At 39.2% G+C, this 21,020-nt stretch overlaps 1 protein-coding gene across 2 annotated transcripts in view; it reads left to right on the top strand.

Moving 5' to 3' along the window:
• The window catches only part of arhgap42a (Rho GTPase activating protein 42a), a 93,381-nt gene that overhangs the window by 52,971 nt on the left and 19,390 nt on the right, over positions 1-21,020 (top strand). For both annotated transcript variants that reach the window (XM_061962872.2, XM_061962871.2), the window contains 11 exons: positions 1-36; positions 7,868-7,977; positions 8,060-8,138; positions 11,801-11,840; positions 11,924-11,986; positions 12,051-12,125; positions 12,195-12,279; positions 12,346-12,404; positions 12,470-12,575; positions 14,553-14,712; positions 14,792-14,942. The exon at positions 1-36 is cut by the window's left edge and continues 65 nt beyond it. In XM_061962872.2, the coding sequence (XP_061818856.1) occupies positions 1-36; positions 7,868-7,977; positions 8,060-8,138; positions 11,801-11,840; positions 11,924-11,986; positions 12,051-12,125; positions 12,195-12,279; positions 12,346-12,404; positions 12,470-12,575; positions 14,553-14,712; positions 14,792-14,942 (964 nt within the window). The remainder of the gene's footprint in view (positions 37-7,867; positions 7,978-8,059; positions 8,139-11,800; positions 11,841-11,923; positions 11,987-12,050; positions 12,126-12,194; positions 12,280-12,345; positions 12,405-12,469; positions 12,576-14,552; positions 14,713-14,791; positions 14,943-21,020) is intronic.

Raw genomic sequence — 21,020 nt, 5'->3', positions numbered from 1 at the left:
ATGAGCAACACAGAGGCCCGACCCTCGGGCCGACAGGTGACATGTTTTTTTCTTTTAAGGTCACATGATTTACTTTTTCACCCATTTTTAATGGCGTATTGGCCGTAACCTAGCCTTGACAGTTTAAAGCTGCTTTTATTAGTTTTTGTATATTTTAAGACGTGTAGCGAAGCCTGACTTTTTACAAGGCGGGATCTATGTTCAGGGGGTGGGCTCATTTTAGGAGGAGTGGGTCGGAGGTGGATTCATGTCCACCAGGAAGGAGATTTGTTCCCTCTGTAACGTTGTGGAAAACAAGCGTTGGAGTGCCGCTTCTCCCCAAAATCGATAAGTTTTTCTCACAGTTGGTGCTCAACCACACTGTTTCAACGTTATCAAAAAGTACATTTTGCACAACAGGATAGCTTTAAAGGCCTACTGAAATGCGATTTTCTTATTTAAACGGGGATAGCAGGTCCATTCTATGTGTCATACTTGATCATTTCGCGATATTGCCATATTTTTGCTGAAAGGATTTAGTAGAGAACATCAATCAATCAATCAATCAAAGTTTATTTATATAGCCCTAAATCACAAGTGTCTCAAAGGGCTGCACAAGCCACAACGACATCCTCGGTACAGAGCCCACATAAGGGCAAGGAAAAACTCACCCCAGTGGGACGTCGATGTGAATCTCTATGAGAAACCTTGGAGAGGACCGCATATGTGGGTAACCCCCCCCCCTCTAGGGGAGACCGAAAGCAATGGATGTCGAGTGGGTCTGACATAATATTGTGAGAGTCCAGTCCATAGTGGATCCAGCATAATAGTAAGAGTCCAGTCCATAGTGGGGCCAGCAGGACACCATCCCGAGCGGAGACGGGTCAGCAGCGCAGAGGTGTTCCCAGCCAATGCACAGGCGAGCGGTCCACCCCGGGTCCCGACTCTGGACAGCCAGCACTTCATCCATGGCCACCGGACCTGTGCCCCCCCCCCTCCACAAGGAACAAGGGAGCAGAGGAGAAAAGAAAAGAAACGGCAGATCAACTGGTCTAACAGGGGGGCTATTTAAAGGCTAGAGTATACAAGTGAGTTTTAAGATGGGACTTAAATGCTTCTACTGAGGTAGCATCTCTAATTGTTACCGGGAGGGCATTCCATAGTACTGGAGCCCCAATAGAAAACGCTCTATAGCCCGCAGACTTTTTTTGGGCTCTGGGAATCACTAATAAGCCGGAGTTCTTTGAACGCAGATTTCTTGCCGGGACATATGGTACAATGCAATCGACAAGATAGGACGGAGCTAGACCGTGTAGTATTTTATACGTAAGTAGTAAAACCTTAAAGTCACATCTTAAGTGCACAGGAAGCCAGTGCAGGTGAGCCAGTATAGGTATATATATATGTATATATGTATATAAAGGTATATACAGTATAGGCGTAATATGATCAAACTTTCTTGTTCTTGTCAAAAGTCTAGCAGCCGCATTTTGTACCAACTGTAATTTTTTAATGCTAGACATAGGGAGACCCCAAAATAATACGTTACAGTAGTCGAGACGAGACGTAACGAACGCATGAATAATGATCTCAGCGTCGCTAGTGGATAAAATAGAACGAATTTTAGCGATATTACGGAGATGAAAGAAGGCCGTTTTAGTAACACTCTTAATGTGTGACTCAAAGGAGAGAGTTGGGTGGAAGATAATACCCAGATTCTTTACCGATTCGCCTTGTGTAATTGTTTGGTTGTCAAATGTTAAGGTGGTATTATTAAATAAATGTCGGTGTTTAGCAGGACCGATAATCAGCATTTCCGTTTTCTTGGTGTTGAGTTGCAAGAAGTTAGCGGACATCCATTGTTTAATTTCATTAAGACACGCCTCCAGCTGACTACAATCCGGCGTGTTGGTCAGCTTTAGGGGCATGTAGAGTTGGCTGTCATCAGCATAACAATGAAAGCTAACACCGTATTTGCGTATGATGTCGCCTAGCGGCAGCATGTAAATACTAAAGAGTGCAGGGCCAAGAACCGAACCCTGAGGAACTCCGCACGTTACCTTAACCTAGTCCGAGGTCACATTGTTATGGGAGACGCATTGCATCCTGTCAGTAAGATAAGAGTTAAACCACGACAAAGCTAAGTCTGACATACCAATACGTGTTTTGATACGCTCTAATAAAATATTATGATGGACGGTATGGAAAGCAGCGCTAAGATCAAGAAGCAGCAACATAGATGACGCATCAGAATCCATCGTTAGCAGTAGATCATTAGTCATTATTGCGAGGGCTGTCTCCGTAGAGTGATTTGCCCTGAAACCGGATTGAAAAGGTTCACAGAGATTGTTAGACACTAAGTGTTCATTTAGCTGCTGTGCGACAATTTTTTCGAGGATTTTTCGAAATAAAGGGAAGGTGGGACACCGGTCGGTAGTTTACCATGAGGTCAGGACCAAGGTTAGGTCTTTTGAGCAGAGGATGAATAACCGCTTTCTTGAATGCTAGGGGAACAGTGCCGATAAAGTTCGCAACTTTTGGTCGCTGATAAAAAAAGCCTTGCCTGTACCGGAAGTAGCAGACGAGTAGCGTGACGTCACAGGTTGTGGAGCTCCTCACATCTGCACATTGTTTACAATCATGGCCACCAGCAGCGAGAGCGATTCGGACCGAGAAAGCGATGATTTCCCTATTAATTTGAGCGAGGATGAAAGATTTTGTGGATGAGGAAAGTGAGAGTGAAGGACTAGAGGGCAGTGGGAGCCATTCAGATAGGGAAGATGCTGTGAGAGGCGGGTGGGACCTGAATGACTAAAACAGTAAATAAACACAAGACATATACAGGTAAAAGCCAGTAAATTAGAATATTTTGAAAAACTTGATTTATTTCAGTAATTGCATTCAAAAGGTGTAACTTGTACATTATATTTATTCATTGCACACAGACTGATGCATTCAAATGTTTATTTCATTTAATTTTGATGATTTGAAGTGGCAACAAATGAAAATCCAAAATTCCGTGTGTCACAAAATTAGAATATTAAAATAAATAAATGATAAATGGGTTGTACTTGTATAGCGCTTTTCTACCTTCAAGGTACTCAAAGCGCTTTGACACTACTTCCACATTTACCCATTCACACACACATTCACACACTGATGGAGGGAGCTGCCATGCAAGGCGCTAACCAGCACCCATCAGGAGCAAGGGTGAAGTGTCTTGCTCAAGACACAACGGACATGACGAGGTTGGTACTAGGTGGGGATTGAACCAGGGACCCTCGGGTCGCGCACGGCCACTCTTCCACTGCGCCACGCCGTCCCTTTGGCCTGGAGGATCCTTCAAGTTTCATTGCTGTGGTAGTCTCTCAGGCATCCTAGGTAAGTCCACTAAGTTAGAACTAGGCTTGCATGTGCTGTAGACACGGGTGTGTGGTGTTCCGCCACAAATTGGTTAACTTGACAGCCACAACCATGAAAATTAGCCATTTGGTTAGCATTCCGTGTTGTTAGCATTGCGTTTCCCGCCTTGTCCTTCCACATTGCTTAAGGCTAATACAAAAAAGGGATTTTTAGAAATGTTGGCCAACTGAAAAGTATGAAAATGAAAAATATGAGCATGTACAATACTCAATACTTGGTTGGAGCTCCTTTTGCCTCAATTACTGCGTTAATGCGGCGTGGCATGGAGTCGATGAGTTTCTGGCACTGCTCAGGTGTTATGAGAGCCCAGGTTGCTCTGATAGTGGCCTTCAACTCTTCTGCGTTTTTGGGTCTGGCATTCTGCATCTTCCTTTTCACAATACCCCACAGATTTTCTATGGGGCTAAGGTCAGGGGAGTTGGCGGGCCAATTTAGAACAGAAATACCATGGTCCGTAAACCAGGCACGGGTAGATTTTGCGCTGTGTGCAGGCGCCAAGTCCTGTTGGAACTTGAAATCTCCATCTCCATAGAGCAGGTCAGCAGCAGGAAGCATGAAGTGCTCTAAAACTTGCTGGCAGACGGCTGCGTTGACCCTGGATCTCAGGAAACAGAGTGGACCGACACCAGCAGATGACATGGCACCCCAAACCATCACTGATGGTGGAAACTTTACACTAGACTTCAGGCAACGTGGATCCTGTGCCTCTCCTGTCTTCCTCCAGACTCTGGGACCTCGATTTCCAAAGGAAATGCAAAATTTGCTTTCGTCAGAAAACATGACTTTGGACCACTCAGCAGCAGTCCAGCTCTTTTTTTCCTTAGCCCAGGTGAGACGCTTTTCGCGCTGTTTCTTGGTCAACAGTGGCTTGACACGAGGTATGCGGCAGTTGAAACCCATGTCTTTCAAGCGTCTCTTGGTGGTGGATCTTGAAGCACTGACTCCAGCAGCTGTCCACTCCTTCTGAATCTCCCCCACATTTTTGAATGGGTTTTTTTTCACAATCTTGACCAGGGCGCGGTGATCCCTATCGCTTGTACACTTTTTCTGACCACAGTTTTTCCTTCCCTTTGCCTCTCCATTAATGTGTTTGGACACAGAGCTCTGAGAACAGCCAGCCTCTTCAGCAATAACCTTTTGTGTCTTTCCCTCATTGTGCAATGTGTCGATGGTTGCCTTTTGGACAGCTGTCAAATCTGAAGTCTTCCCCATGTTTGTGTAGGCTTCAGAACTGGACTGAGAGACCATTTAAAGCCCTTTGCAGGTGTTTTGAGTTAATCAGCTGATTAGTTTGTGGCACCAGGTGTCTTCAAAATTTAACCCTTACACAATATTCTAATTTTGTGACACACGGAATTTTGGATTTTCATTTGTTGCCTCTTCAAATCATCAAAATTAAATGAAATAAACATTTGAATGCATCAGTCTGTGTGCAATGAATAAATATAATGTACAAGTTACACCTTTTGAATGCAATTACTGAAATAAATCAAGTTTTTCAAAATATTCTAATTTACTGGCTATTAGCCACAACACAACCAGGCTTATATTTAATATGCCACAAATTAATCCCGCATAACAAACACCTCATATAACCCGCCAATACAACTCAAACACCTGCACAACACACTCAATCCCACAGCCCAAAGTACCGTTCACCTCCCCAAAGTTCATACGGCACATATATTTCCCCAAAGTTACGTACGTGACATGCACATAGCGGCACGCACGTACGGGCAAGCGATCAAATGTTTGGAAGCGTACTCACAGTACCGCGTCTGCGCATCCAACTCAAAGTCCTCCCGGTAAGAGTCACTGTTGTCCCAGTTCTCCACAGGCCAATGGTAAAGCTTGACTGTCATCTTCCGGGAATGTAAACAATGAAACGCCGGCTGTGTTCGTGTTGCTGTAGCCGGTCCGCAATACACCGCTTCCCACCTACAGCTTTCTTCTTTGCCGTCTCCATTGTTCATTGAACAAATTGCAAAAGATTCACCAACACAGATGTCCAGAATACTGTGGAATTTTGCGATGAAAACAGACGACTTAATAGCTGGCCACCGTGCTGTCCCAAAATGTCCTCATGCGCTGACGTCATCATACCGAGACGTTTTCAGCAGGATATTTTGCGCAAAATTTAAAATTGCACTTTAGTAAGCTAACCCGGCCGTATTGGCATGTGTTGCAATGTTAAGATTTCATCATTGATATATAAACTATCAGACTACGTGGTTGGTAGTTGTGGCTTTCAGTAGGCCTTTAAATTACGCGTGTCCCGATTCGATAAAAAAGGTTTAAAAACACTTCTTTTTAAAAAAGCCTTTTTTTTGTTGTTGTATGCATACTAGTTCTACCTATTTTGCTGTTCTAGTTTTTGTTTTTATTTATTTTTTATTATCTTTTTTTTTTTTTTAATACACTGTAGCACTTTGAGGTTGTTTACTCAATGTAAAGTGCTTTTTACAAATAAAATCTATTATTATTATTATTATTAAATAAAATAATACACATGATAAATAATGTAAAGAAGAGAAAAAAGAAAATAAAAATAATCAATAAAAATAAAAAATAAAAATAATAAAAAATAAAAATAAATAAAAAAAAAAAAAAATAAATAAATAAAATAAAATAAAATAAATAAATAAAAAATAAAAATAAAAAGAGAGAAATGCCCCCCTCTACCTCAAAGAACTACTCACCCCCAAATCCTCCACACGACACCTCCGCTCCGGACAGGCTAACCTCCTCCAACCTCCGAGGACAAAGCTACGAACAATGGGAGACGGGGCTTTGTGCTCCGCCGCTCCCAGTCTGTGGAACGCTCTCCCTGACCACCTGAGGGCACCACAGACTGTGGATGCTTTTAAAAAAGGCTTAAAAACACTTCTTTTTTAAAAAGCCTTTTTTTTTTTTTGTTATATGCATACTAGTTCTACCTATTTTGCTGTTCTAGTTTTTGTTTTTATTTATTTTTTATTATCTTTTAATTTTTTTTAATACACTGTAGCACTTTGAGGTTGTTTACTCAATGTAAAGTGCTTTTTACAAATAAAATCTATTATTATTATTATTATTATTAAATAAAATAATACACATGATAAATAACGTAAAGAAGAGAAAAGAGAAAATAAAAATAATAAATAAAAATAAAAAATAAAAATAATAAAAAATAAAAAAAAGTTTAAAAAATAAATAAATAAATAAAATAAATAAATAAATAAAATAAAATAAAATAAATAAATAAAAAATAAAAATAAAAAGAGAGAAATGCCCCCCTCTACCTCAAAGAACTACTCACCCCCAAATCCTCCACACGACACCTCCGCTCCGGACAGGCTAACCTCCTCCAACCTCCGAGGACAAAGCTACGAACAATGGGAGACCGGGCTTTCTGCTCCGCCGCTCCCAGTCTGTGGAACGCTCTCCCTGACCACCTGAGGGCACCACAGACTGTGGATGCTTTTAAAAAAGGCTTAAAAACACTTCTTTTTAAAAAAAGCCTTTTTTTTTTTTGTTATATGCATACTAGTTCTACCTATTTTGCTGTTCTAGTTTTTGTTTGTATTTATTTTTTATTATCTTTTTTTTTTTTTTAATACACTGTAGCACTTTGAGGTTGTTTACTCAATGTAAAGTGCTTTTTACAAATAAAATCTATTATTATTATTATTATTATTAAATAAAATAATACACATGATAAATAACGTAAAGAAGAGAAAAGAGAAAATAAAAATAATAAAAAAAATAAAATAAAAATAAAAATAAATAAATAAATAAATAAATAAAAATAAAATAAAATAAAATAAATAAATAAAATAAAATAAAATAAATAAATAAAAAATAAAAATAAAAAGAGAGAAAATAACGTATACATAACATAATAAAAAGAATAATGGAATATTACTGAAATGCACACTTAAACGTGTTTGGCACAAAGTTGATCGTTTCTTAAAGTCACTTTCAAAAGGTCAAAACAAGCAGCTACACGACAGCTAAGCACACAGTAGCACACAAGCTCGACATACGTAATAATGATTGAACAATATTGCAGTGTAAAACAGCACTTTTGTCAATGTAAACAAGTATTAAATAATTATATTTAGTATATATTACTTGCACCATACAAGGTCTCCAAGGCAGAAGCATGGTAGAAAGTATGCAGTAACAAACGTGTCTGCATCATGAGTTTAATTTAATGCGTTATAGTGGTCACGAGGTGTTGCCAAAAAAATAGGTTGCCACCCCATTTCAATTAAAAGACGGCATAAGTCCATTGGTCTATGTGTAATTTTACTACAAGCAAAGTGATTTGTGGTGATATCGTATCGGCCAGCCCTCAAGGCTCCAATATCAGTGTCTTATCGTAAGTGAACAAGTTGTATCGGCACACTACAGCTTTAAGTAAGTCTCTAAGTATTGTCTTGCTCGCTGTTCTGTACTAGCTTTATATGTGTCGTGTTTAAAGAACGGCGTGCTAAACGGGACCCCGGAGATGTTCAAGCTTCGGTCGTGTGTCCGAAGGAAGACCGACTCCATCGACAAACGTTTCTGCTTCGACATCGAGGTGGTGGAGAGGCAAGTTCCCGGACATTCCAGTGCATACCTTTTGGGTTGACCGAGCAGCATATTGACAACCTTCTTGTCCCCGCCCTCGCAGACATGGCGTCCTCACCCTGCAAGCGCTGTCTGAGGCCAACAGGCGCCTGTGGATGGAAGCCATGGACGGCAAAGAACCCGTAAGAGTGCTTGAGCTTATTATTGCTCCAGAAATAAACATTTACATCTTTTTGGGACTCGTATTGAGTTAGTAAAATGGACTAAACCTGTCGAAAGGAGAAAAAACACAGAAAAGGCAGACGCACTGACAAGTGACTAGTAGATTAGTTATATAATATATATATATATATATATATATATATATATATATATATATATATATATATATATATATATATATATATATATACATTCATAAATTATATAACTTAATTTGATTTTCACGTAACAATTTTTAAGGTGTGGTGACTTTTATTTTATTTTGTAGTTGTAGTAGCTTGTTCATTTCAAACTGCGCATGCAAGTGACATTGAGGCCACATTGGGGCCACATAGGGGCCCCGTGCATGTTTACACTGGAGTCTGATAAAGATCACATTTTACTTGCAGTTTCAACAGTCAGCTGGAAAAAATGTGATTTAAAAAAAAAAAAATCCACTTTATGCACTGTAATATGTATGTGAGTGTGTGTGTGTGTGTGTATATATATATATATATATATATATATATATATACATATACACATATATATATATACATATATATATATGCATATATATATATACACATATACATATATATATGCATATGTGTATATATATACATATATATATGTGTATGTATATTTGTATGTATATGAATGTATGTGTGTATATATATTTATATATATTGTGTATATATATATATATATACATATACAGTATATACATATACATACACATATATGTATATAGATATATATATACACACACATATATATACACTGTATGTATACACACATATATATATATATATATATATATATATATATATATATATATATACATGTCTTAATAAGGTTATCCAAAAAATAGTGCTCGATACCGTAGTAGAGCGCAATATATGTATGTGTGGGAAAAAAAATCACAAGACTACTTCATCTCTACAGGCCTGTTTCATGAGGGGGGGTTCCCTCAATCATCAGGAGATTTTAATGGGAGCATTCACATACCATGGTTTATATAGGGCACAGAGTGGGTGGGTACAGGCTGGCGTAGGGGCGTGGTGATTGGCTCATGTGTTACCTAGGAGGTGTTTCCGTCTGTGGCGGCATGCTGTTACAATTTCGCTGCGCTTGTTGAGGGATGACAGGTCTGGACGGTAAATAATAAACAGTTTCTCTTTCAAGCATAGGTTGCATCTTTTATTACCACTATTGTAAGGTGTGCTGGATGCAAGAATTTGCCATGTTATTGAATATTCAACATTATTGTCTTTGAGGTCCCAAATGTGTTTGCTGAGTTCTGTGGTATTCCGCAGGTTTTGGTTCCTGAAAGAAGCCTTGTGATTGTTCCATCTGGTTTTGAATTCTCCCTCGGTTAATCCTACATATGTGTCAGATGTGTTAATGTCCTTGCGTATTACCTTAGATTGGTAGACAACTGATGTTTGTAAGCACCCCCCGTTGAGAGGGCAATCAGGTTTCTTTCGACAGTTACAGCCTTTGTTGGTTTTGGAGTCGCTCTGTCCGGGGGCCGACGGCTCATTTGCAATTGTTTTGTTGTGGTTTGAGATGATTTGTCGTATATTGTTCATACAGCTGTAGCTCAATTTAATGTTGTTCTTGTTGAATACTTTTCTTAGGGTGTTGTCTTTGGGAAAGTGTTTGTCAATCAGATTGAGGAATTTGTGTCCAATGTTAGTTGAGACGTTTTTGCTGTATGGGGGGTTGTACCAGATGATGTTGTTTCGTTTTCTGTTCTTTTTCGGTTGGTTTCCTGGCGTGGGTTCATAGGTGAGGGTGATATTGTATCCGCTTTCATCAAGGGCTTTTTGGTACGGGGGGGTTGCTTGGTCAAATTCAGCTTTGCTAGATGACAGCATCGATAGCCTTTTATTAATTCCGGTAGGTATTCTTTTCGTGGTGGTGGGTGGGTGGTTGCTGTCATGGTGCACGTATTGGAGTGTTGTGTTGGATTTCGTGAATGGTTGGTAGCTGTTATTTCTCAGGTTGAAAGTGACGTCAAGGAAGTTGACGGTTTGCTTGTTGGCTTCAATCGTGATCCGTAGGCCGTTCTCTTTGAAAATTTGGCATATGCGCTTCTTGGTATTCTCGCTGCTCCTTGGCGAGGCGCGACACACTGCCAGCCCGTCATCACGGTAAATACCAAGGTTCAGATTGAGGCTGGCGAGCTGGGAGAGGAGGAAACTCCCAACGAGTTCACTTACAAACATCAGTTGTCTACCAATCTAAGGTAACACGCAAGGACATTAACACATCCGACACATATGTAGGATTAACTGAGGGAGAGTTCAAAACCAGATGGAACAATCACAAGGCTTCTTTCAGGAACCAAAACCTGCGGAATACCACAGAACTCAGCAAACACATTTGGGACCTCAAAGACAATAATGTTGAATATTCAATAACATGGCAAATTCTTGCATCCAGCACACCTTACAATAGTGGTAATAAAAGATGCAACCTATGCTTGAAAGAGAAACTGTTTATTATTTACCGTCCAGACCTGTCATCCCTCAACAAGCGCAGCGAAATTGTAACAGCATGCCGCCACAGACGGAAACACCTCCTAGGTAACACATGAGCCAATCACCACGCCCCTACGCCAGCCTGTACCCACCCACTCTGTGCCCTATATAAACCATGGTATGTGAATGCTCCCATTAAAATCTCCTGATGATTGAGGGAACCCCCTCATGAAACAGGCCTGTAGAGATGAAATAGTCTTGTGATTTTTTTTCCCCACACATACATACATATATATATATATATATATATATATAAATATATATATATATATATATATACACACACACACATATATATACACACACATATACATACTGTACATATGTACGCACACACACACACACAAATATATACAGTAATATATATACACACATATACATATATACATGTATGTATGAAGATAAGTATATATGTATATGTACCGGTATATATGTACATATATATATATATGCATATATATATATATATATATATATATATATATACGCATATACATATATATATATATATATGTATATGTGTATATATATACATATATATATATGTGTATGTTTATTTGTATGTATATGAATGTATGTGTGTATATATATTTATATATATTGTATATATATATATATATACATATACAGTATATACATATACATACACATATATGTATATAGATATATATATATACACACACATATATATACACTGTATATATACACACATATATATATATATACACACACACACATATATATACACACACATATGCATACTGTACATATGTACGCACACACACACACAAATATATACAGTAATATATATACACACATATACATATATACATGTATGTATGTAGATAAGTATATATGTATGTATACGTTTGTGTATGTATACGTTAGGTCAGGAAAAAACACAAGAGGGTATATCATCCCTACAAGCCTGTTTCGCAGGTTTCCCTGCTCGTCTGGATTTTATTTTGTATATATGTTTGTATATGTATATATTTATCTATATGTGTGTATGTATATGTATATAAACGTAGTTTAAAAGTTCTCAAGTAAATCGAGGTCCCACTGTATTTTTACGATGACTTTATGTTCCCCAGATCTACACTCTGCCATCTTTACTCAGCAAGAAGGAAGAGAGTAAGAAAACCTCCCGAAACTTGACACCGAAGGCGCCCACCTCGACATCCGTTTTTGCGTGACGAATGTTTGTCCTTTCGCAGCTTTTCTCAACGAGACCGGCTTCGGCTTCGTAAGGAACTGCATCGAGCTGGTGGAGAGCAGAGGTAGGCCTCGTCCTTGGTGACGCTGACCAAGACGAGGAGTGTTGAAAGGTGTCTTCATGTGCAGGCCTCACCACTCTGGGCCTCTACCGCACCGGGGGAGTCAACTCCAAAGTGCAGCGCCTGATGACCAGCATATTTGGTAAGACTTGGCTGACCAAGCGATGATGATTAAGCATTAGTCATGCCCTTTTTTTTTTTGTTCCTGCAGCCTCCACTTCTGCTTCGGACGCGCAGCTGGACGCAGACGCTTGGGACAACAAGACCATCACTAGCGGCCTCAAGAACTATTTCCGGTAACGCTCGCTTGCGCAACCAGACTTTTGTCTGCTCGTGCCTAACGAGTCACCGTGTGTACTCAGGTGCCTGGCAGAACCGGTCCTGACCTACAGGCTGCACAAAGATTTTATCAAGGCTGCAAGTAAGACCTAAGCCTCTTGCATCAGAGAGCCTCTAAAAGCCGATTCACCTCCCATGTTTCCACAGGGTATGACGACCAGAAGCAACGAGTCAGAGCCGTGCACGCTCTCGTCCACAGACTACCGGAGAAGAACCGAGCCATGCTGGACCTCTTGACCAGTCACCTCCTCAAGTTAGTACACAAACTGGAGATGTGACGTTCGCGAACCAATCAAGTCTTTTGAACGACTCTATGAAGTGAACGGTGAGAACCAATGTTCCCTCGAAGGTGCGCGCCTGTGCAATTGCGCACTGCTCAAGCGTCCTCTGCGCACGGTAGAGATGCGCGGATAGGCAATTATTTCATCCGCAACCGCATCAGAAAGTCGTCAACCATCCGCCATCCACCCGACCTAACATTTGATCAGAACCGCACCCGCCCGCACCCGCCCGTTGTTATATATCTAATATAGACGATGCAAGGCATTAGTGAGCAGAGGTGGGTAGTAACGCGCTACATTTACTCCGTTACATCTACTTGAGTAACTTTTGGGAGAAATTGTACTTCTAAGAGTAGTTTTAATGCAACATACTTTTACTTTTACTTGAGTATATTTATAGAGAAGAAACGCTACTTTTACTCCGCTACTTTTATCTACATTCAGCTCGCTACTCGCTACTAATTTTTATCGATCTGTTAATGCACGCTTTGTTTGTTTTGGTCTGTCAGACAGACCTTCATAGTGCCTGCGTTTCAACAAATACAGTCACTGGTGACGTTCACTCCGTTCCACCAATCAGATGCAGTCACTGGTGACGTTGGACCAATCAAACAGAGTCAGGCGGTCACATGACCTGACTTAAACAAGTTGAAAAACTTATTGGGGTGTTACCATTTAGTGGTCAATTGTACGGAATATGTACTGTACTGTGCAATCTACTAATAAAAGTTCCAATCAATCAATCAAAAGCGTGAAGGAAAAAAGACCATTTTTTATTTCAACCGTACACCCCGTCAAAAGCCTAAAGACTGACTGCACGGTTCCTGTCTTCACAATAAAAGTGCCGCTCCATCGCGCCTGCGCTTTCAAAATAAGAGTCTCCGAAAGCCTGCGCAAACAAGCTAGCAAGCTACGGAGTTTGCCGCCAATGTATTTCTTGTCAAGTGTATAAAAACGAATATGGAAGCTGGACAAATAAGATGCCAAAAACCAACCACTTTCATGTGGTATTAGACAGAAAGGAGGAACTTTTTTTCTCCTCCATTTGAAAACGTGGACGTTATCATCATTACTGTCTGATTACAATCAATGCAAGTCATCAGAATCAGGTAATACACCAACTTATATTCGTGTCTTCATGAAAGAAAGGAATCTATATGTGTTAAACATGCATGTATATTCATTAAAACACTATTAACATGTAAACAAAAACGGCAAAAAAAATAAATATAAATTATATACTGTATATATCAATGTATGTATATATATATATATATATATATATATCAATGTATGTATGTATATATATATATATATATATATATATATATATATATATATATGATATGTGTGTGTATGTTACTCATCAGTTACTCAGTACTTGAGTAGTTTTTTCACAACATACTTTTTACTTTTACTCAAGTAAATATTTGGGTGACTACTCCTTACTTTTACTTGAGTAATACATCTCTAAAGTAACAGTACTCTTACTTGAGTACAATTTCTGGCTACTCTACCCACCTCTGCCTCTACCTCAAAAGAACTACTCACCCCCATATCCTCCACACGACACCTCCGCTCCGGACAGGCTAACCTCCTCCAACCTCCGAGGACAAAGCTACGAACAATGGGAGACCGGGTTTTCTGCTGCGCCGCTCCCAGTCTGTGGAACGCTCTCCCTGACCACCTGAGGGCACCACAGACTGTGGATGCTTTTAAAAAAAAGGCTTAAAAGCCCTTCTTTTTTAAAAAGCCTTTTTTTAGATATATGCATACTAGTTATAGCTATTTTTATTTTTATTTATTTATTTATTATCTTTTTTTAGTTATTTTTTTAATACACTGTAGCACTTTGAGGTTGTTTACTCAATATAAAGTGCTTTTTACAAATAAAATCTATTATTATTATTATTCTGTGAGGTTGTGTATTTGTGTGTGTGTGCACACAGGGTCTCCGCCCACTGTGACCAGAACCTGATGACCGTGTCCAACCTGGCCATGATCTTTGGCCCCACCCTGATGAGGTCGCAGGAGGAGACGGTGGCGGCCATGATGAACATCAAGTTCCAGAACATCGTGGTGGAGATCATCATCGAGAACCACGACAAGGTGCACAAAGGGTACACGCGGTCTCGCGCGCCACGCGGTACGCGCAAAGACTTGACGCCCGTCGTGTTTTGGCTGTCAGATATTTGGCGAGGCCCCGGACCTCTCGGTGCCGTTACCTCAGGCGCCATCTTCTCGGGCGACTCCTCGGAGGAGCAAAGCCATCTGTCTGTCGTCGGGGAAGAGGAAGCCGCGCCTTTACCCGCCTGCTCTCTGCTTGGCAGACAACGACAGTGAGTCCTCTGAACTGCATATTGTACATCTCAACTGATTAGGTGTTTTTCAGGGCCCATTATTAATTATACTGATTATTAGTAGTCAAGGAGGCAGATAAGCGATATTTTGAAGCCAATACTCATAAGCAGTAAAAGTAATTTACTGCTTGAGCTTATTATTGCTCCAGAAATAAACATTTACATCTTTTTGGGACTCGTATTGAGTTAGCAAAATGGAGTAAACCTATCAAAAGGCCAAAAAACACAGAAAAGGCAGACGCACTGACAAGTGACTAGTAGATTAGTTATATAATTGATGAATGTGTGTGTATATATATATATATATATATATATATATATATATATATATATATATATGTATATTAGAGATGCGCGGATAGGCAATTATTTCATCCGCAACCGCATCAGAAAGTCGTCAACCATCCGCCATCCACCCGATGTAACATTTGATCAGAACCGCACCCGCCCGTTGTTATATATCTAATATAGACGATGCAAGGCATTAGTGAGGTTATAAAGCTTTTGCCTGTTAAAGAAAGGAGACTGATCCAATGCAGCACAGACATTCGCGTGCCACGCTGTCACGACCCAGACGCACACCAGTGCGCAATCATATGGGAGCCGCGCTGAGCGCACCTCCAAGCGCGTCTCGCTGCCGGCGACGCTCCAGCGCCATCCATTTTCAGGGCTCGTTGATTCGGCAGGTGGGTTGTTACACACTCCTTAGCGGGTTCCGACTTCCATGGCCACCGTCCTGCTCTCTATATCAACCAGGGTGAGCCCCACCCCTTTCGTGAGCACACTGCGCGCGGAGTGACCCCTGTTACGCGCCCCCGGCAACAGGGGTGGTGGGCAGGAAAGCTGCGCGGGCGGTGCGCGCGGAGTGACCCCTGTTACGAGCCCCCGGCCACGGGGGTGGCGGGCAGGTAAGCTGCTTACCTGCTGCGCGTGACGCCGGCCGCGGCGAAGGCGGACGAGGCGGGGTGTCGGTGCGGTGGGCGCGGTGGTGACCCTGGACGTGCGTCGGGCCCTTCTCGCGGATCGCCTCAGCTACGGCTCCCGGTGGGGCCCTCTCGGGGGAAGGGGCCTCGGTCCCGGACCCCGGCGAGGCGTCCCTTCTCCGCTCCGTAAAAGTGTCCATCTCTTTTTTTTTTCTTCTTCTGTTGTGGCATATGCTGCAGGTGCCTGCTTGTTTTTCGTATGTGGGTAACAACATTTAACTATGTATATATATTTACCAATTGGTTTAACTGCCACCCGCCTGAATCTATTTAAAATAGAATTTTTTTTTAACCACCCGACCCGACCCGACCCGCGGATAAAATCTAATTTTTTAAAATTTCATCCGCCCGATCCGCGGATAATCCGCGGACTCCGCGGTTGTGCCCGCAAACCGCGCATCTCTAATATATATATATATATATATATATATATATATATATATATATATATATATCCATCCATCCATCCATCTTCTTCCGCTTATCCGAGGTCGGGTCGCGGGGGCAGCAGCCTAAGCAGGGAAGCCCAGACTTCCCTCTCCCCAGCCACTTCGTCCAGCTCCTCCTGTGGGACCCCGAGGCGTTCCCAGGCCAGCCGGGAGACATAGTCTTCCCAACGTGTCCTGGGTCTTCCCCGCGGCCTCCTACCGATCGGACGTGCCCTAAACACCTCCCTACTTCCATGCGCAGTTTCAAATGAACAAGCTACTACAACTACTATATATATATATATATATATATATATATATATATATTCTTAAATTATATAACTATTTTATTTTCACCTAACAAAACACTAATTTTTAAGGTGTTTTTTATTTTATTTTGTAGTTGTAGTAGCTTGTTCATTTGAAACTGCGCATATATATATATATATATATATATATATATATATATATATATATATATATATATATATTCTTAAATTATATAACTATTTTATTTTCACCTAACAAAACACTAATTTTTAAGGTGTTTTTTATTTTATTTTGTAGTTGTAGTAGCTTGTTCATTTGAAACTGCGCATATATATATATATATATATATATATATATATATATATATATATATATATATATATATATATATTCTTAAATTATATAACTATTTTATTTTCACCTAACAAAACACTAATTTTTAAGGTGTTTTTTATTTTATTTTGTAGTTGTAGTAGCTTGTTCATTTGAAACTGCGCATATGTATATATATATATATATATATATATATATATATATATATATATATATATTCTTAAATTATATAACTATTTTATTTTCACCTAACAAAACACTAATTTTTAAGGTGTTTTTTATTTTATTTTGTAGTTGTAGTAGCTTGTTCATTTGAAACTGCGCATATATATATATATATATATATATATATATATATATATATATATATATATATATATATATATATATATATATATATATATATATATTCTTAAATTATATAACTATTTTATTTTCACCTAACAAAACACTAATTTTTAAGGTGTTTTTTATTTTATTTTGTAGTTGTAGTAGCTTGTTCATTTGAAACTGCGCATATATATATATATATATATATATATATATATATATATATATATATATATATATATATATATATATATATATATATTCTTAAATTATATAACTATTTTATTTTCACCTAACAAAACACTAATTTTTAAGGTGTTTTTTATTTTATTTTGTAGTTGTAGTAGCTTGTTCATTTGAAACTGCGCATATATATATATATATATATATATATATATATATATATATATATATATTCTTAAATTATATAACTATTTTATTTTCACGTAACAAAACATTAATTTTTAAGGTGTGTCGACTTTTATTTTATTTTGTAGTTGTAGTAGCTTGTTCATTTGAAACTGCGCATGCAAGTGATATTGAGGCCACATTGGGGCCACATAGGGGCCCCGTGCATGTTTACACTGGAGTCTGATAAAGATCACATTTTACTTGTCAACAGTCAGCTGGAAAAAATCTGATAAAAAAAAAAAAAATCCACTGTAATATATGTATGTGAGTGTGTATGTGTGTGTGTGTTTATATATATATATATATATATATATATATATATATATATATATATATATATATATATATGTATGTGTGGGAAAAAAATCACAAGACTATTTCATCTCTACAGGCCTGTTTCATGAGGGGGGGTTCCCTCAATCATCAGGAGATTTTAATGGGAGCATTCACATACCATGGTTTATATAGGGCACAGAGTGGGTGGGTACAGGCTGGCGTAGGGGCGTGGTGATTGGCTCATGTGTTACCTAGGAGGTGTTTCCGTCTGTGGCGGCATGCTGTTACAATTTCGCTGCGCTTGTTGAGGGATGACAGGTCTGGACGGTAAATAATAAACAGTTTCTCTTTCAAGCATAGGTTGCATCTTTTATTACCACTATTGTAAGGTGTGCTGGATGCAAGAATTTGCCATGTTATTGAATATTCAACATTATTGTCTTTGAGGTCCCAAATGTGTTTGCTGAGTTCTGTGGTATTCCGCAGGTTTTGGTTCCTGAAAGAAGCCTTGTGATTGTTCCATCTGGTTTTGAATTCTCCCTCGGTTAATCCTACATATGTGTCGGATGTGTTAATGTCCTTGCGTGTTACCTTAGATTGGTAGACAACTGATGTTTGTAAGCACCCCCCGTTGAGAGGGCAATCAGGTTTCTTTCGACAGTTGCAACCTTTGTTGGTTTTGGAGTCGCTCTGTCTGGGGGCCGACGGCTCATTTGCAATTGTTTTGTTGTGGTTTGGGATGATTTGTCGTATATTGTTCATACAGCTGTAGCTCAATTTAATGTTGTTCTTGTTGAATACTTTTCTTAGGGTGTTGTCTTTGGGAAAGTGTTTGTCAATCAGATTGAGGAATTTGTGTCCAATGTTAGTTGAGACGTTTTTGCTGTATGGGGGGTTGTACCAGATGATGTCGTTTCGTTTTCTGTTCTTTTTTGGCTGGTTTCCTGGCGTGGGTTCATAGGTGAGGGTGAAATTGTATCCGCTTTCATCAAGGGCTTTTTGGTACGGGGGGGTTGCTTGGTCAAATTCAGCTTTGCTAGATGACAGCATCGATAGCCTTTTATTGATTCCGGTAGGTATTCTTTTCGTGGTGGTGGGTGGGTGGTTGCTGTCATGGTGCACGTATTGGAGTGTTGTGTTGGATTTCGTGAATGGTTGGTAGCTGTTATTTCTCAGGTTGAAAGTGACGTCAAGGAAGTTGACGGTTTGCTTGTTGGCTTCAATCGTGATCCGTAGGCCGTTCTCTTTGAAAATTTGGCATATGCGCTTCTTGGTATTCTCGCTGCTCCTAGGTAACACATGAGCCAATCACCACGCCCCTAGGCCAGCCTGTACCCACCCACTCTGTGCCCTATATAAACCATGGTATGCGAATGCTCCCATTAAAATCTCCTGATGATTGAGGGTACCCCCCCTCATGAAACAGGCCTGTAGAGATGAAATAGTCTTGTGATTTTTTTCCCACACATACATATATTGCGCTCTACTACGGTATCGAGCACTATTTTTTGGATAACCTTATTAAGATATATATATATATATATATATATATATTCTTAAATTATATAACTATTTTATTTTCACCTAACAAAACACAAATTTTTAAGGTGTGTCGACTTTTATTTTATTTTGTAGTTGTAGTAGCTTGTTCATCTGAAACTGCGCATATATATATATATATATATATATATATATATATATATATATATATATATATCCTCTGCTCAGATCCCATTATGTTTGACTTTGTGTTTAATTTAGCGGCAAAAACACATCAAACACCTTATTACGTGTGTCTAAGAGGAGCATCAACATTTTATTTCAAAATATCGAAAAACTCCTGGGGAAAATTGGTCTTCATAACGTTAACAAGCTAGTATGCTAACATTAGCATGCTAATTTTTGCAGCTAATTCTACACTTTCTTTTCTCTAATTCCACAGCCATACACTTTAGGGTCATATAATTTGCGCTGTCTTCGAACAAGTATGCTAAGCTAGCGCACGTTGACTGTTAGCATGCTAATTTTTGCTAGCATGCTAACATTTTATGCTAGCTTTTTTTGCTACTTTCTACGTCTACAGCCACAAATCGTGCATTTTGGTTTATCTTCTTACTTAGTCATGTGCTAGCTTTATAACGTTAGCATGCTAGCATGCTAACATTAGCATGCTAATTTTTGCAGCTAATTCTACACTTTTTTTCTCTTAATTCCGCAGCCATACACTTTAGGGTCATATGACTTGCGCTGTCTTCGAACAAGTATGCTAAGCTAGTGCACGTTGACTGTTAGCATGCTAATTTTTGCTAGCATGCTAGCATTTTATGTTAGCTTTTTTTGCTACTTTCTACGTCTACAGCCACAAATAGTGCATTTTGGTTTATCTTCTTACCCAGTCATGTGCTAGCTTTATAACGTTAGCATGCTAGCATGCTAACATTAGCATGCTAGTATGCTAACATTAGCATGCTAATTTTTGCAGCTAACTCTACACTTTTTTTCTCTAATTCCACAGCCATACACTTTAGGGTCATATGACTTGCGCTGTCGTCGAACAAGTATGCTAAGCTAGCGCACGTTGACTGTTAGCATGCTAATTTTTGCTAGCATGCTAACATTTTATGCTAGCTTTTTTTGCTACTTTCTACGTCTACAGCCACAAATAGTGCATTTTGGTTTATCTTCTTACCCAGTCATGTGCTAGCTTCATAACGTTAGCATGCTAACATTAGCATGCTAATTTTTGCAGCTAATTCTACACTTTTTTTTCTCTAATTCCGCAGCCATACACTTTAGGGTCATATAACTTGCGCTGTCTTCGAACAAGTATGCTAAGCTAGCGCACGTTGACTGTTAGCATGCTAACATTTTATGCTAGCTTTTTTTTTGCTACTTTCTACGTCTACAGCCACAATTGTGCATTTTGGTTTATCTTCTTACCCAGTCATGTGCTAGCTTTATAACATTAGCATGCTAGCATGCACACATTAGCATGCTAATTTTTGCAGCTAATTCTACACTTTTTT

The sequence above is a fragment of the Nerophis lumbriciformis genome, linkage group LG09, assembly GCF_033978685.3.
Source record: "Nerophis lumbriciformis linkage group LG09, RoL_Nlum_v2.1, whole genome shotgun sequence".
In the NCBI taxonomy this organism is placed as follows: Eukaryota; Metazoa; Chordata; class Actinopteri; order Syngnathiformes; family Syngnathidae; genus Nerophis; species Nerophis lumbriciformis.
The sequence above is the reverse complement of the archived record's forward strand: the minus strand, read 5'-3'. Positions and strand labels throughout refer to the sequence as shown.